Source organism: Cricetulus griseus (genome assembly GCF_003668045.3).
Source record: "Cricetulus griseus strain 17A/GY chromosome 1 unlocalized genomic scaffold, alternate assembly CriGri-PICRH-1.0 chr1_1, whole genome shotgun sequence".
NCBI lineage: Eukaryota > Metazoa > Chordata > Mammalia > Rodentia > Cricetidae > Cricetulus > Cricetulus griseus.
Genome location: NW_023276807.1, coordinates 251,088,917 through 251,105,308, shown reverse-complemented (window position 1 = coordinate 251,105,308; position 16,392 = coordinate 251,088,917). Strand labels below are relative to the sequence as shown.

At 45.5% G+C, this 16,392-nt stretch overlaps 1 protein-coding gene across 4 annotated transcripts in view; it reads right to left on the bottom strand.

The window, feature by feature from the left end:
* Positions 1-14,993: 14,993 nt before the first annotated feature.
* The window catches only part of Pibf1 (progesterone immunomodulatory binding factor 1), a 166,810-nt gene continuing 165,411 nt past the window's right edge, over positions 14,994-16,392 (bottom strand). For all 4 annotated transcript variants that reach the window (XM_027394008.2, XM_027394010.2, XM_027394009.2 and 1 more), the window contains one exon: positions 14,994-15,391. In XM_027394008.2, the coding sequence (XP_027249809.1) occupies positions 15,341-15,391 (51 nt within the window). In that variant the 3' untranslated portion in view covers positions 14,994-15,340. The remainder of the gene's footprint in view (positions 15,392-16,392) is intronic.

Genomic DNA, 16,392 nt, shown 5'->3' with positions numbered 1-16,392 from the left:
TGTCACCAGGAGTAGGTTTGAGAGTTTCCATCCTTCCCCAACTTCCTGTTCACTTTCTCAGCTTCCGGTATGCACATGGAAATATGCAGATGACCTTTTGGCTTTGCTTCATACATCTGTTACCATGTCTTCTTCAACATTTTAGAATGTCCTTCTGGAACCATAAGCCAAATTCTACTCTTTCTTCCTTAATTTGCCTTTGGTCATGGTATTTTATCACAGCAATGAAAATTAACCAATAAAAGAGAGGAGAGAGAGAAAGAAAGAAGGGAAGAAATTCTACTTTAATATTAATTTATCTCTCTCTCTCTCTCTCTCTCTCTCTCTCTCTCTCTCTCTCTCTCTCTCTTGTCTTTTTAACACAGGGTCTTATTATGTAGTGCTGCCTGGACTGAAACTTCCTATGTAGACCAGGCTGATCTGAATCTTGGAGTGGTTCTCTGGCTTCAGCTCTTGAATACTGGAATTGCAGGTGTGAGACACCACATTTGCCTCATGAGACCTGGAGACAATATGTGCAAAGTGATGATTAAAGTGATGCTTACATTGTAAATGTACTTATTGATTTTTGTTGCTGTGGCTGTAGCCTAATGTTAGTCATACTATAGGAGGCCCTCATTTCCATGTCTACAAAATCAATAACAAACAAACCACACACACAGAAATAAATTAATTAAAAGGAAAACAAGTATTCATTTTGCCATGTGAGACAAAAACCAGGGTTTTTAATATGTTGGGCAAACATTCTATTAATCCACATATAAGTAAATTACCTTGGTCATACTTGTTGTTATTAATTGGGATTTGGTCTCCTGTACAGTTCATGTTGGCCTTGAAATAACTCTATAGTCCAAGCTGGCTTCAAACTCACGACTCTACTGATTCAGCTAGGATCGTGGGTTATCTCATGCTTAGCAATATACTAGAGATAATATCCCTTAGAGAGGAATATTAAAATATCAGAATTAAATGAGGCATGGTGGCTCCTGTCTGCAATTCCAGGTCAAAGAGTCTGAGGTGAGTTGGAAGTTGGCCTAGGTGACAGGCAAATTCCAGGTTAGCCTGGGCAAGAATGAACAACATCAACAAAACCAAACCAAGAATGGCAGGCATCTAACTCTGTTATCTCAGCACTCAGGAGGCAGGAGGATTCCAGTCAAGGTCCCTTGATTACATAAATTGCAGGTCAGCCTGGGATTTGTGAGACCCTGTTTCAAAGCACAAAACAAAACAACCAAAGGATGAGGAGAAGCGGGTGTAAGTGTGCATCATTTACTGGGCGTGTTGTTCCACCCTCATTGTCAGCTTGACGGACTGAGAATCACCATGGAAACGAACCCTGGGCACGTCTCCGAGCAAGTCTCTGAACTGGGTTCCTTGAGGTGAGAAGACCTTGGCTGTGTGAAAGGAGCAAGCTGACTTCATGATTTATACACCTGCACTTCATGACGGTGGCTGCAATGTGACCAGTTGCCCTAGGCTCCTGGCTTTGTGCTTTCCATCACCATGAAGGCCAATTTCAAACCGGGAGCTGAAATAAGCCTTCCCTGAAGCTGCCTTTGTCAGGGGTAACTAAGAAAAGTAACTAAGGCTGGGGTAGACATGTGTGAAGTCAGCTGGGTGAGGCTTCCTGGGCTCCAGGCTAAGGTCTATGTGAGAGAAAGAAACAAGAGAGACAAAGTGATGGCGGGCCGTGTTGGCATCCTGGCATTCTGCTGACTCTACCCCCTGACAACCGGCAGGGTATGCACACCGGCATTCAGGCGGATAATTAGGCAGCTCAAAGGGCCCTGCGTTGCGTGGCTATGCCATGGCTATGTCATGTGTTATGTGGCGTGGCTGAGTAAGGGCTCTGTACGCATGTGCAAGCTTTCCCTTTTAAGTGAGCACCTCCAGCCTGTTCTCCCTTCTCCCGCCTTCCCCCTTCCATCTCTGTTCCCCAGTTAGCCAACACCTATCCTTCCAATGAACTTAACATGTTTTTTTTTTTTTTTTTTTTTGGTTTTTCGAGACAGGTTTCTCTGTGGCTTTGGAGCCTATCCTGGAACTAGCTCTGGAGACCAGACTGGTCTCGAACTCACAGAGATCCACCTGCCTCTGCCTCCCGAGTGCTGGATTAAAGGCGTGCGCCACCACCGCCCGGCCTTCACATGGGTTTATTGCATCTTGTGGTTCATTTTTCATCACCCGCAGCCGCAAGTGAAGAAAAAAGATAATAGGCAGGGGCAGGGCCGTCCGTCTGAATGCTATGAAATGAAAAGTTGCATTGGCAATGTATGTCCTGGAGGCAGGGCTTTGAAGGCTTCCCATTCTCCGTGCGTGCGTGCGTGCGTGCGTGCGTGCGTGCGTGCGTGCGTGTGTAAGGAAGGCGGGGGTGGCGCACTCTGCAGAAGGGGGCAGAAGAACCCCGGGGAAAACAGAGACGGGAAGTCTAAGGAACGAACAATGAGGAGTGTCTGACCTGGACAGGGGTTTGGTTTTGAAGAGCAGATTGTCTCCTGAGTCCAGAGGCTGCGAGCTAGGGTAGAGTACACCTGTGCCCAGTGGCGTCCAGCTACTCCTGTGTTTCTTCAGGAAAGGCTGGATGCTGGTCATTGTGAAAGCTTTTATTCCATCTCACCATGACAACCTGGGTTCCCCAGGTCAGGAAATCAGGATCCATCCTCTTGGGAGGTGGCTGTCAAGTGTTCACAAACACATGCCTTTAGGTTTGATATCCTTTTCTGTTAGGGTTAGAAATGACCTCCGAAGACTAAGTACCCTCCCAAACAAAGACTGTATCCCGCCTTGTTTTCTGGTTCATTGTGGCTTTTCATCAGAGACACATTGCTTCAAACAGAAACAATGAGTCTGAGGGAAGTGTCTCCTGGCCTAAAAGTTTTGTTAATCAGACTCTCAGCCAAACAAACAATGTCAGCTAACAAGAAAGGAGCGTCTAAGAACAGAAAGGTAAATTTGTGGAGCACTTACTTTACACTTTAGACTTAGAAAGGCCCCGAGGCCCGTCCCTTTCCCATTGTTTGGTGGACCTTCTACCCTATCCCTCCTGAGGAGACTTTGAGGCCTAAGGCCTACACAAGAAAGAAAAGACACCACCCTCTCCCCTGATGGAAGCAGAGGTCACATAAGGCACAGCCCCAAGAGGAGACGTGGAGAACCACACCCTGTGCGCAGGCATCGCATGTGAGAGGGCACCCAGCCTTTGCCATCCAACCGTACTGAGCTGAAAATGTCACTGCTATCTTGGAGAGTTGGACGAGTTTTACTGGGAATATGATTTTTCCCTCACATTCTGCCTAGTAGTTCGGTTTACCAATAAATATGTGAAATCTTGTTTGGAAAAAGGAAAGACTGTCTGTGACAGCACACACGAGTAACTCCAGCCCTCAGGAAGCTGAGGCTATTGGGCAAAGTCAAGGCCATTGCTGAGACTGGTGCTACAAGCTTGCAATCTGTGTTTGGGAAGTAGAGGCTAGAGAATCAGGTGTTCAAACTCATCCTCGGCTTTGGAAAGTTTGAGGCCAGCCTGGTCAACAGGGGGACTTGTCTTCCCTGCCCCCCAAAAAAGAAAAGAAATAAAAGAAATATGTATGTGAAATTTATGAATATTTTTGGAAGTTATGACAAAAACTTTACTGTCCTGTGTTTAGCTTCAGCTTCAATGAAACAGTGCGAACTGAAAACTGTGCAATGTATTTAGGTAAAATGGCAAAGCTTCCTTCCTTCCTTCCTTCCTTCCTTCCTTCCTTCCTTCCTTCCTTCCTCCCTCCCTCCCTTCCTTCCTTCCTTCCTTCCTCCCTCCCTCCCTCACTTCCTTCCTTCCTTGCACCCTCCCTTCCTCTCTCTGGTGGAGCCTATGGAGCAGGTAGCAAGTAGTGCCTCCTATGTGCTAGACAAGTGTTGGCTGATAACAGCCAAGCACATAATGGGGTTTGTGATTGAATTTCTAATGTTCTTTTTCAATTCAAAGGGGAGGGGGCTATAGCCCAGAGGCAGAGCACTGTCTTGCATTCTCTGGAGCTTGAGGTGGGTGAATAGATTTCTTTTGATGAGTGTGATGGCCCAGCACCTACTAATTCCACATTCAGAAAACAGGAAGGAGGATTAGAAATTTGAGGCCAGCATGGCCTCAATGCAAGACTCTGTTCCCTGCGAACTCCATTTGGTCTGTGTGATCTTGATTTCTTGATTCCATTGGACAGAGCGTGCCTTTTAGAGTGTGAGCAGATGTGTAGTTAGCAAAGCTGGTGCTTCAGAAGACTGGAGTGCACTGCCTTAAAGTGTGTGTGTGTGGGGGGTGGTGGGGGCAGTCTGACAGCATTTTTAAAAACAAAAAGTTATGCTTTTGTTTTATATATATATACTATGCTTAAAAATTCTTGATTTTAATGGGTTCCCCACCACCCCTGTTTGTTTGTTTGTTTAGACAGACTCTCACTATGTAGCCCAGGCTAGTCCAGTATCCAATATCCCCTGGCCTCAATTTCCCAAGTGCCAGAATCAGTGTACATGTAATTCCTGGCTTGGTTTCTTCATGGCTTGGCAGCCTGCTTTGCTATAGCACCCAAAACCACAGGCCCAGGGTGTCACTGCCCACAGTGGGTGGGCCCTCCCACATTGATCATTAAGAGAAAGCCTCCCAGACCTGCCAACAGGCCAGTCCGATGGAGGCACTTTCTCAATTCCAGTTCTTTCTTCCCAGATGACCCTGGATTGTGTCATATTGACAAATGAACCAGCAGTATACTATTTGGAAATAAGTTCTGTTCTTCCACCATTCAGGTCTCCAGGGTCGCAGTAGACCAGAATGTCAGAGTCATCAAATTGAAGTCCCCAAATGGTATGTGGTAACGTTTGATTACCAGCTTGTGGCAGCTCTAGGGGATAACGGGACCTTTACGAAGTAGGGTCTGGTAGAAGTAAGCTACATTCCTGAGGGAGAGACTTGATGGGAGAGACCAAATTGACGCTCTCTTTGTCTCCTGGCTGTCCTGAGGTGATCTGCCTTGCTTGGTCACGTGACCCCCAGAGTGCTGGGCCTCAGTACAGGCCCAAAGACAATGGTACCACCTGACCATGGACTAAAAGCTCTGAAACTATAAGCCCAAGCAAACCTTTCTTCCTCCAATTTGATTTTTCTCAGGTATTTTGTCAGAGTGAAAGGAAGTGGACAGAAACCTCTGGCGTGGTTTAGGGAGGAGTGTGTGATGGCATGACCTGGGTCAGTGATGGAAATTCACATGTAGGACATGAAACACACCTATAAAACCCAGGAGCTGAAATCTTTTCATTCCCAATTAGAACCAGCTACGTCACTAGGAACTTGTGGTTTTCTCCCAGCTACTAAATAACAGCCTCATCATTTCTGCCTACTGCAAAGGCCTGGGAATAAAATCACATCCGCATTATCAGCGTTCAGAACACTCCATCTTCTCGATTTATAATCTGCCTCCTCTTAGTATCCTTTAGTTTTATTATCTGTCTCTTTCCTTTCCCCTCCTTCCCCTCCTTTCCTTCCTGAGCTAGGAACTCATATATATCCCAGGCTGACCTTGAACTCCTGATCCTCCTGCCTCTGCCTCCAGAGCACTGGGATTACAGGCTTCACCACCAAGCTGGACTTCCGAAGGGAGGGGCTAGAAGTCAGGGCTCTGTGTAGGCTAAGCAATCCCTTTATAAACCTCTGAGCTTCCACCACTAATGAGGCATTTCTGCTTTCTGTTCTGCCTGAAGACTGGAAGTTACATCTGACCTGAAGACCTGCTTGGGGCCACTTTGAAGCTTTATTTTGAAAGGACACTTACAGGTGCTGCTCACAGTCACAGTATCCCACTATGAGTTGTTCCTGGTTGTCTCCTCTTTAGTGATGATAAGTAAGACTGACTGGAAGTCAGGCGACACAGTCTCTGATATCCTTTATCAAACTGCTTTAGCATTCCTGGCAATAGTTACCTAAATCGTTTGCTTTGTCAGGAATTGCTAGATTTCGATCGCCTCAAGAACTTTCTCCTCTTTTAGAAAAACATCCTCATTGAGTAAAGCAGTTAGTGTACATTTTAAAAAAGTGTTATTTACGCCATGGTGGCACATGCCTGTAACTCCAGCACTTGAGAGGTGAAGGCAGGAGTTCAAGGCTAGCCTCAGCTAAGCCAGCCTGGGGTACATAAGACTTTGTTGGGGAAAAAAAGTTACAATTTAGAGGCTGGGGATGTGATCCTGTGGTACAGGGCCTGCCTACTTGTGTGAAGCCTTATTCATTCCTGAGGCTTGAACCTCAAATAAGTACTACTTAATGAGCCCTGACAGTTTTATACCCACAGCCGCCATCACAATCAAGACAGTGATCCTGTCTCTCCAAGATTTCCCTTTACTATTTTGTGTATTTATAATCATTCATTTGTTTATTGTTTAAAAAACAAAACAGGGTTGGGCTGGAGCAATGGCTAAACAGTTGTGAAACACTTGTTGCTCTTGCAGAGGACCTAGGTTTGGTTCCCAGCACCCACATGGCTGCTCACAATTTTTGGAATTCCAGTTCCAGGGGATTCTATATCAATCTTATGAACTCAGTGAGCACCAGGCATGCATGTGGTACACATACGTGCATCTAGGCAAAACACTAATAATACATAAAGAAATGAAAATAAATAAACCTTTAAAAAAGATTTTAATTTTTTGTGAGATAGACCAATAGGGCTTGGGACTTTGGTCCTGAGGGCTGGGGTTAATGGGGGAGCTACCGGAAGGGTCAGGAGTGACCATAGGTTGTGAATGAGTCACAGCTAGAGGTAGGGTGTATGGTCTTTTGAGAAAGAGAACACTAGACGACAAACTTGGGGAATTCAGCTTTGTACATGTTGAGTTGACTTGTGAGCAGAACTGCCAAATAGGCAGGTGTTAAAGGGAGCAGTTTGGATCAGACACGATTATTTTTGAGTATTGGTATATTGTAACTGGGCACAGAGAAGAAACTATCTATTAATTACAAAATGGAAAGGGAAAAGACTTGTGCGGAGTGGGTGCTCAAAAATTCTGATGTTTCATGGTCGGGCACAAGAGGAGAGAGAAGCCACACATGGAGGCGCACACCTGTAATCCCAGCACCCCGGAGGCAGAGAGAACAGGATTGCGGCAAAGTTTTGTCAGTCCTTACTTCTCTACAGAGTGATTTCCAGGCCGGGCAGGGCCACACAGCTAAAGTCTGTCTTAAGGAAAGAAAGAAAAATGAGGGATCCACAGGTATACCGAGTGCTACATTTCTGAGTCTTTAGAGCTCAGGGTTGGCCTGTGGACTCAAACAGAACAAGCCCTGGCCCCTCCTCTGAGGACTCCTGGTGGGTACTGGGCTGGTAATGTCCAGTGATCTCTAAGCCTCAGGATACCTTCTTTGAAGCTGTAGTTATCCATTAAATTAAAACAAAGTACAATTAAAACTATCTTTGCCGTGTGGCAGTGGTGCATGCCAGCATTCAGAAGGCAGAGGCGGCAGATCTCCAAGTTTGAAACCAGCCTGGTCTACAGAAGTTCCAGGACAGCCAGGGCTGTTACACAGAAAAATAATAATAATAATAATAAAAATCCCAAAATCAAGCAAGTAACCAAAACAAAGCCCAACTATTTTCTTTTGTATATAATATTAATCTATCCAGTAGCAATAGAAAGCTATAACACCACTCCTTTTTTTTTTTTTTTTTTTGTTTTGAGACGGTCTTGCCTGTGTCAGCTCCTTAAATTGTACAAATCACATTTTAGTATCATAATGAAAAAAAAATCCTGCATATTTCAGACATAAGTAGCTTTTAATTTTGTTTTGTTTGCTGTTTTCCTTTTGGACACAGGGTGTCGTTGTACAGTCTCTGGCCTGGAGGTCTGGGACTTACTGTGTAAATCAGGCTAGTCTCCAATTTACAACATTCTGGGATTATAGAGGTACATCACCAGGCTTGGCCTCTTAAAAATAAAGTTAAAAATTTTAAAAATGGTATAAATAAATAAGGTCTTACTATGCTGCCAAGAGAATCCTAGGCTTAAGAAATTATCCTGACTGGGATCAAAGATGCCAACAAGAGCAAAATCTTTGTTTTGGGCAGCAGTATTTTGATTTATGTGGTGCTGGGAATTGAGTTCATGATCTTTTGCACACTAGACAAGACAGCCTCAACACAGTAGTTTTGTTTGTTTGTTTTTTGAGACAGCCTTTCTCTGTGGCCCTTGATGTCCTAAAACAGGAACTTTCTCTGTTGACCAGGCTGACCTTGAACTCGGAGATTGCTCTGCCTCTGCCTCCCGAGTGCTGGGATTATAGATGTGCACCACCACCGCCCTGGGTATTATTTTTTTTTTTTCCTCGTGGAGCCACAGTGACAAGGAGTTTTCTGATTCAGGGTTTCACTACAAGAAGAACTTGCTTCATTACAATGGATAGCCTGGGTGGTAGCTCAGTGGCAGAGGAGTGTACGCCATGCAGAAGACTATGGCTTCACCCCCAGCACAGCAAAAACAAAGAAACAAAAATCTCATGGGCTGAGAGATTGCTTCTTTGGTAAGTGCTTGCTATGTTCACACAAACTCCTTAGTGCTATCCTCAGGACCCAGCTGGGCATACAGGCTCACATCTGTAATCCCAGGGCTAAAGGTGAAGACAGGAGGAGCCCAGGGGCTGGTCTAGTCCAATCTGCGAGCTCCAGGCTGAGACTGTCTTAACAAATTAAGGCATAAGGTAATACAAGACAACATCCAACATCACACACACACACACACACACACACACACACACACACACACACATACACACACACCTAGTTTACTTTCTATTTCTGTGATAAGCACCATGACCAAAAGCAACTTGGGGAGGAAAGGGTTTATTTCATTGCTGAGGGAAGTGAGGGGGGAACTCCAGGTCGCTGCTTTAAGCAGAACCCCCAGAAGACTCTGCTTATGGGTTTACTCTCTTGACTCACTCAGAGAGCTGATTTACACAGCCTAGACCCATCTGCCTAGGGTTGGTGCCTCCTTCACAGGCCAGGCCCTCCCCCATCAATCATCAGTTAAGACAATTCCCCACAGACATACATGCACATAGTCCAATCTGACGGGGTGGATTCTTCAACTGATGTTGCCTTTTCCCAGTTGACTTTAGTTTGTGTCAAGGTGAAAATAAAAATTAACCAGGGGCTGGAGGAATGGCTCAATGGTTAAGAGCACTAGCTGCTCTTCCAGAGTACCCAGGTTTGATTCCCAGCACCCATGTGGCAGCTGACAGCTGTTTGTAACTCCAGTTTCAGGGAATAGAATGACCTCTTTGGGCACCAGGCACATATGTGATACACAGATATGCAGATAAAATACCCATGTACATTAAACAAACAAACAAATAACCTTTAACCAGGCCTCTGGCAGTGGCACCAGGACCTACCCAGGAGCATGAACTGGCTTTTTGGAGCCCATTCCCTATGGTGGGACACCTTGCTCAGCCTTGATACGTGGGGAGGGCCTTGATCCTGCCTCAACTAGGTAGCCAGACTTTGTTGACTCCCCAAGGAAGGTCTTACCCCCTATGAGGAGTGAATGGGGGGATGGGAAGGAGAGGGTAGGTGGGGAGGAGGGGGTTGGGGGAGGTGGGAAAAGGGGAGGGAGGAGGAACTGTGGTTGGTATGCAAAATGAAAAATAAATTAAAAAAAAAACCCTAACCAATACAGACACTGAATTTGGAACATTTTTGTGTCACTACGTGATTATAGTAGGAAATTACCAATACGGAGTCAGGTAGAAATATAAGGGTATTTAATAGGGAAAAGCCTTACTTACAGAGCGAACCAGCCAGCTGGTGGTAGTCTGTACAGCAAGAAGCAAAGAGAAACCGAAACCGAAAACGCAGTCCCCCTACTCACTCTGACCACACCCTCACAAGCCTGCTCAGGTACCCCTGTAGCCAGCCCCTAAGAAGGCGTGGCTACAGCTTCCCCTACAATTCCCCTTTTAGTCTAAAAGAGGATTAAAACTTAACAGTATAAAGGTAAAATATAAGAAGATATAACAATCTGCTTATGTCACCTCCTAACTATCTATTTTAACTAAACCCTAAAGTCATCTGAAAGAGGTGTCCAAGCCTGAACACCTCCTTCCAAACCGAACCATAAACAATAGGAAGCTATTCCTAACTAGGTATATACACTATCCTAAGTGACAACAATGGGGAAAGGGGGCGTAGTATTTTCTAAGTTACTTTCTGCTGAAATGGGACGATGATAGTCATGTGGGGTTCTGTAGAAAGAAAATGTTAGTATCCAGTCTATGTTAGATGGGATTTACTTGATTGAAGATCTTGTTTGAAATCTTTAACTTGATTGAAGTCAGTACCCGAACCTCTGGCCGGAGTGTCAGTTAAAATGGAGGAAGTAGGGGCTGGCTACACGTGATAGTTCTTCTTTTAAGAAATTACCATCTTGGAAATGATGAAGAACAAACTCCTTGGTTTGAGATATCCCTGCTCTTTGTTTTTTGAGGTGAGGGTCTTGCTATGTTGGCTAGGTACATCTTTAACTAGCTAGCTCAAAGACTATCATTTCTCAGCCTCCCCAGTAGCTGGGCATATAGGCATGTACCACACACAAGGTTTGTGGAGTAATTTTTCAGAGTTTAAAGAAAATGGTAAATCTAATTTATATTTGAATATGCCTTACACAGTTCTTGTTACGAGTGGCTGGTGTGTAGGAGCTGACTACATCCTATTAACCTAGAAGAGCCATCATAAGAGTAATGGGTTCATTTTTTGTTTGTTTGTTTTTTGTTTTTTGAGACAGTGTTTCTCTGTAGCTTTGGAACTGGCTTTGCAGACCAGGCTGGGCCTCAAACTCATAGAGTCTGCCTGTCTCTGCCTCCATAGTGCTGAGATTACAGACGTGTGCCACCATGGCACAGCAAGTAATAGATTCTTTAGAACCGACATTTTGTCACTGCGATGTTCAATTTTTTTTTCTCATGCAGGCCAGTCTGGCCTCAGAGTTCCAATGTAGCCCAGGGTGTCTTGGAACTAATGTAGCCATGGCTGACTTTATAGTGATCACCTTGCCCCACCTCCCAAGCACTTACAAACCTATACCATACCTATACCTGGTTTATGTGGTGTTGGGGAGGGGAGCCAGTTCTTCCTCATGCTAGGCAGACACTCAGCCATGCTACATCAGGCCTGTAGAACTTGGTCTGCTTGAATTGTAGCTCAGCATTCAAATCTGTAAAGCAGGAATCTGCTTGCTACCCAGGAATTTGTCTTGAACGAATACACAAACTGTACCTGGTCCCTTATGTACCTAACCCCTTCAAAGCTGATCAAGATGTTTTTGGGCTAGGTTTGGTGGTGTATACCTAGAATCCTAGCACTCTGGAGAGTGAGACAGGAGGATTACAACAACATCTGGACCCGATGGCTCAAGCCTATGTCATCCTAGCACAATGCAGGAAGGTCACAAGGTGGAGGCCAGCTTGGGTTAGAGAAAGACCTGTCCTAAAGAGTAAACAACTAGGAGGCTGGAGAGATGGCTCAGTGGTGAAGAGAACTGACTGCTCTTCCTAGAGGACCTGGGTTCAAATCTCAGCACCCACATGGCAGTTGAAAACTGTCTTTAACTCTGGCTCCAGGGGATCTGACACCTTCATACCAATGCACATAAAATAAAGTTAAATGATTTTTAAAAAGTGCACTAAAAAAGACAGAACACCAGGACCTTTCTCCCATTGTTTCCAGCCCATTCAGAGTGGGAGGCCAGGCAGGGACAGAGTATGGGAGCAGTGCACTGCACCAGAAGGGACAGTGTGTGGGAGCAGTGCACTGCACCAGACAGGGAGCAGTGTGTGGGAGCAGTGCACTGCACTGGAAGGGACCTTGTGTGGGAGCAGTGCATTGCACCGGAAGGGACGGTGTGTGGGAACAGTGCACTGTACTGGGACAGTGTATGGGAGCAGTACACTGCACCAGAAGGGACAGTGTGTGGGAGCAGTGCACTGCACCGGAAGGGACAGTGTGTGCGAGCAGTGCACTGCACTGGAGCTGCATGGCTGCAGACCCACACTGAGATCAAACCCCATTCTATTTTTCAGGCCTTTATGTTTCACAATCATTTACTTACTGTTTGTTTGTGTGTTCATATGCCACGGCACACATGTAAGAGGACAACCTGGGGGAGGTTCTCTCCTTCTACCCTGTGGGCTCCAGGGATCAGGGCATCAGACTTGACAGCAAGCCTCTTTACTCACTGAACCTTTAACAGTGCCGGATCTCTCCTGGAGAAGCACAGAGCCATGCTCTTGAGAGCATTGTTCCTTCTGAGCATTCCTTTGAAGGAGGCCCCATCACTGCCATACACTCCTGGATCACCCCCCCATCACATGGGGGCTGCCTCCGGGACCCCCCATCATCACACAGAAGGGGCTGCCTCAGGGACCTTCCATCATCACACAGAAGGGGCTGCCTCAGGGACCTCCCATCATCACACAGAAGGGGCTGCCTCCTGGATACCCCCATCCCTCCCGGATACCCCCCCATCCCTCCCCTTGCACAAACTACACCCAAACACTTTTTTTCAGAGAGATCCTTTATTTACCAGGACAGGAGGAGGGGAGGGTTAGGAGGTCACAGATCATGACACTATCCAAGAGGTAGGAAGTCATTTTAGATCAAGCTTCTTTACTTGGCTCTAAAACAAAACAAACAAAAAACAAACAAAAAAGGAGGTGCATGGGGATGTGGCTTGGTTGTGAGCTGCTTCCCCAGTGTGAACGGAGCCCTGTGTGCAGTCCTCAAGTCTGCATAAGGCAGCTGTGGTGGACAGACACACTTGAAATCCACACTGGAAAGCACCCAGGAGTAGAGAGAAAGTTCCAAGACAGCCTTGGGGTTGAGGCCAACCTTGGCTACATGTTACTATGTTACCCTGTCTGTCTGCTTCTCTCTCTCTCTCTCTCTCTCACACACACACACACACTATTCCCATGGTGCCGCCACATGCTAGTTTATAGTTATCATACTAACAACTTTCTATCTATCCAATGTGAAATTACGTTATTATTTGACCTTGCAATTTGGAAATTGGAGATTTCCAAAACAGAAACTTTGCTTTCTGTTCTCTTTGCTTTAATCTTTACAAGATGAAGAAGGTAACTGGAAGTTAAGCAACTGGTGCTGGAGTACATGCAGAGCACCAGGCTGTGTGGCTGAGATGCAACCCCCTAATTAACTGGGAAATAAGACTAATCTGTCTTGATGCTAGTTTGAGTGTTTTGTTTTCTTGAGACAAGGTCTTTGTAGCCCAGGGTGGAGGCCTCCTGCTCCCTATATGTTGGGATTACAGGAGTGTATCATCACCTTGTTTGATTTTCATTTCTGCTTCCTTCAGTCTTCCTGTCCATAAAACCAACCTTTTCTGTTTAGTTAATTGGAACTCCAACTCTACTTGATAGAATAAAGTGGTCCATCTCTACAGTAAAAAGTCAAGTCAATTAAGGTCCATCCTCTAAAGCTCGGGCAGCAATTCAGTGGAATGCCTGTCTAGCATGCACAAGGCCTTGCACTCAATGCCCAGCACCTGAGGGGGTAGGTAGTTATTTTGTTGTAATCTTGCCTTATGATATATCTGTATCTGTCCAAAATTGTACATTGTAGGTTAGGGATGTAACAGTGCTGAATGCTTGTTTAACAAACTCAACTCCCTAGGTTCTGGGCCCAGTCTGTTCTTTTGCTGTCGCCGGTCCTCCTCTGTGGTGCTGGAGCTCACCACTTCTTGCAGGCTTAGCCTCTCTCTGCCACTGAGCTACATACAACCCCAGACCTTTGCTTTCAACCGCACTTGCTGGGATTTTAGGCATGCCCACATACCTATGGCAAGATGTATGATGAGACAGAACAAATGCTATTGCTCCCTTCCACTGAACAGATTGTGGCTGACACTGCACCATGACTAACAATGTTAAGACTTCACAGCAAACTGTTACTTCAACAGACAGCAGACTTTCTGCTAGAAGTTTCCGGTTAATGAGAATATGAAATATAAGAAAAAAAAAAAAAAACAGCTGGGCGTTGGTGGTGCATGCCTTTAATCCCAGCACTCGGGAGGCAGAGGCAGGTGGATCTCATCTCTGTGAATTCGGGACCAGCCTGGTCTACAAGAGCTAGTTTGAGGACAGCCTCCAAAGCCACAGAGAAACCTGTCTCAAAAAACCAAAAAAAAAAAAAAAAAGAAAATGAAAAAAAGAAAAAATCCCATGAACACCAAAAAGTGAACCCAAAGTACACACATGATATGTGTCCACCTCTGTAGATGTCAGAAATACCCTCTAGTGGACTTTCTGAAAGATTCTTTAATACTCTGTTTTCAGAGTCTGGTGCTGTGCGAGCACACATCTTTAATATAAGCACTGGAGCTCAGTGAGTTTGAGGCTAGCCTGGTCTACACAGTGAGTTCCAGAACAGCCAAAGTACACAGTGAGACCCTCTCAAAAACAAACAAATAGCAACCCTTCCCCACAAAAGAAAAACTATGGTTTATTAGTTTACACACTTTAGTGTGTGGTTGTATGTAGTGTGTTGTTTGTATGCATGCTAGTATATGTGTGCCATGGTGCATATGAAGAGAGCAGAGGAGCTTTTGGGAGTCAGCTTCCTGCTTTTGTCTGGGTTTCTAGCATGGCTTTGGTACCCACTGAATCATTTTGATGGCCCCCACAAGTGATTTTTTGTTTGCTTGTTTTTGTTTTTCAAGACAGGGTCTGCTTGTGTAGTTTTGGAGCCTGTCCTGGACATCACTCTGTAGACCAGACTGGCCTCAAACTCAGAGATCCACCTGCCTCTGCTTTGAGTGCTGGGATTTAAGGCATTTGCCACCACTGCATGGCTACAAATGGTTCTTAGTGGTATTTGTGTTATATGATCTCAGAATTTATGTAGTCCAGGAAGTTTACTCTAAGAAGAATTTCTATTTATGAAAACTCTACAATCTAGTCAGAGGATACAAGATATTTATTTTATAACAAAATACATAAAACCAAAATATAAAGCATATGACTATTTGTACTTATGTGTTGACTATACTGAAATGTGTTAATTTAACATTAAACATTAAGTTACTGATATTTGAAAATGTCAAGTACATGATTAAAATGAACGTTTACTCCCCTAACAGAGACACCACTTCTGGAGTACAAGATGACAAAGACCCATTCTAACCCAGAACAGCCACACTGGCTGAGGGTGCCTTGCAGAAGGGGGGCCTGGCTGGGGTGCCATATGGAGGTAGGGGCTTGGCTGGGTTAGGAGGGTTAGGCTCTGGCTTTCTCCAGCACCAAACACTATGCCTTCGTTTTTTGAATCTTGGACCATTCTTGTGCATCCTTTTTAGTCTGAAAAGAAAAAAAAATGAGTATATTAAAAAAAAAATGCTTACAAGGAGGAGGTGATGCTGAGAACTACATACCTACATCTGGGGCATTTTGTGTAAGCTAGGCAAGCTTCTCTTTCACTCACACAGCTATCAAGCATCTGTCACAGTACTTTCAGGCTGGGGTTTGCTAAGGCCTTGGTAAGAAACGACTTGGTTGATGTGGCATCCTTTCGTGCTTTCACCTTGGGGTAGTTGGGCACCAGGCAATTTATGGCCACTAAAGCCACCCCAGCCACTGGCTTCCCAGCTCCCTGTCTTAAGCACAAGCTGAGCCCAGGACAGTGAGGAAGAACTTGGGAGTGGGAGACGCTCCCAAGGGAGGACTGTCACTGTGTAACCCTTTCCCTCCTCTATCGGTCCTGGAACTAGCTGGACAGGGAGGTGATCTTTATTGAGACTGCTGAATTCTGAGTGCACACGGGGCTGGGCAGGTACGGAGTGCAAGTCCCTGCCTCAACAGGAAAGTTACTAGTCTGTTCAGGGGAGGGTGATAGTCAGGATACATCAAGGCCCTGGCTGGTCTTGAACTCATTATGTAGCCAAGGAGGACCCTGAACTATGGCGTTGCATCTATTTCTTGAGTGCTGGGATAACTGGGAACATGCGGCATTCCTTCCTGTGTGACTTCAGTCGTGTAGACTGTGTTTAGGACGGGCTGAGTGCACAGATACAGACCCCATGCAGCACACGATGGTCTGAACTCTAGCCACAGATAAGGTAAGCTTCCGCTCCCATCTCCATCCGCAAGTACTCACATTACACACATGCCCCACCATGCCCCGCTTACCCAATGCTGGGGCTCAAACCCAGGACTTCCTGAATGCGAGGCTAGCGCTCTCCCCACTGAGCTACTCTTTACCACAGTGGGGCATCTGTCATAACTACTGAACTGACACTAGAGCAAATCCTCTGGCTTTGGGCAAATAGCTAAAGGTATGTATAAGTCATTACAGGATTTTA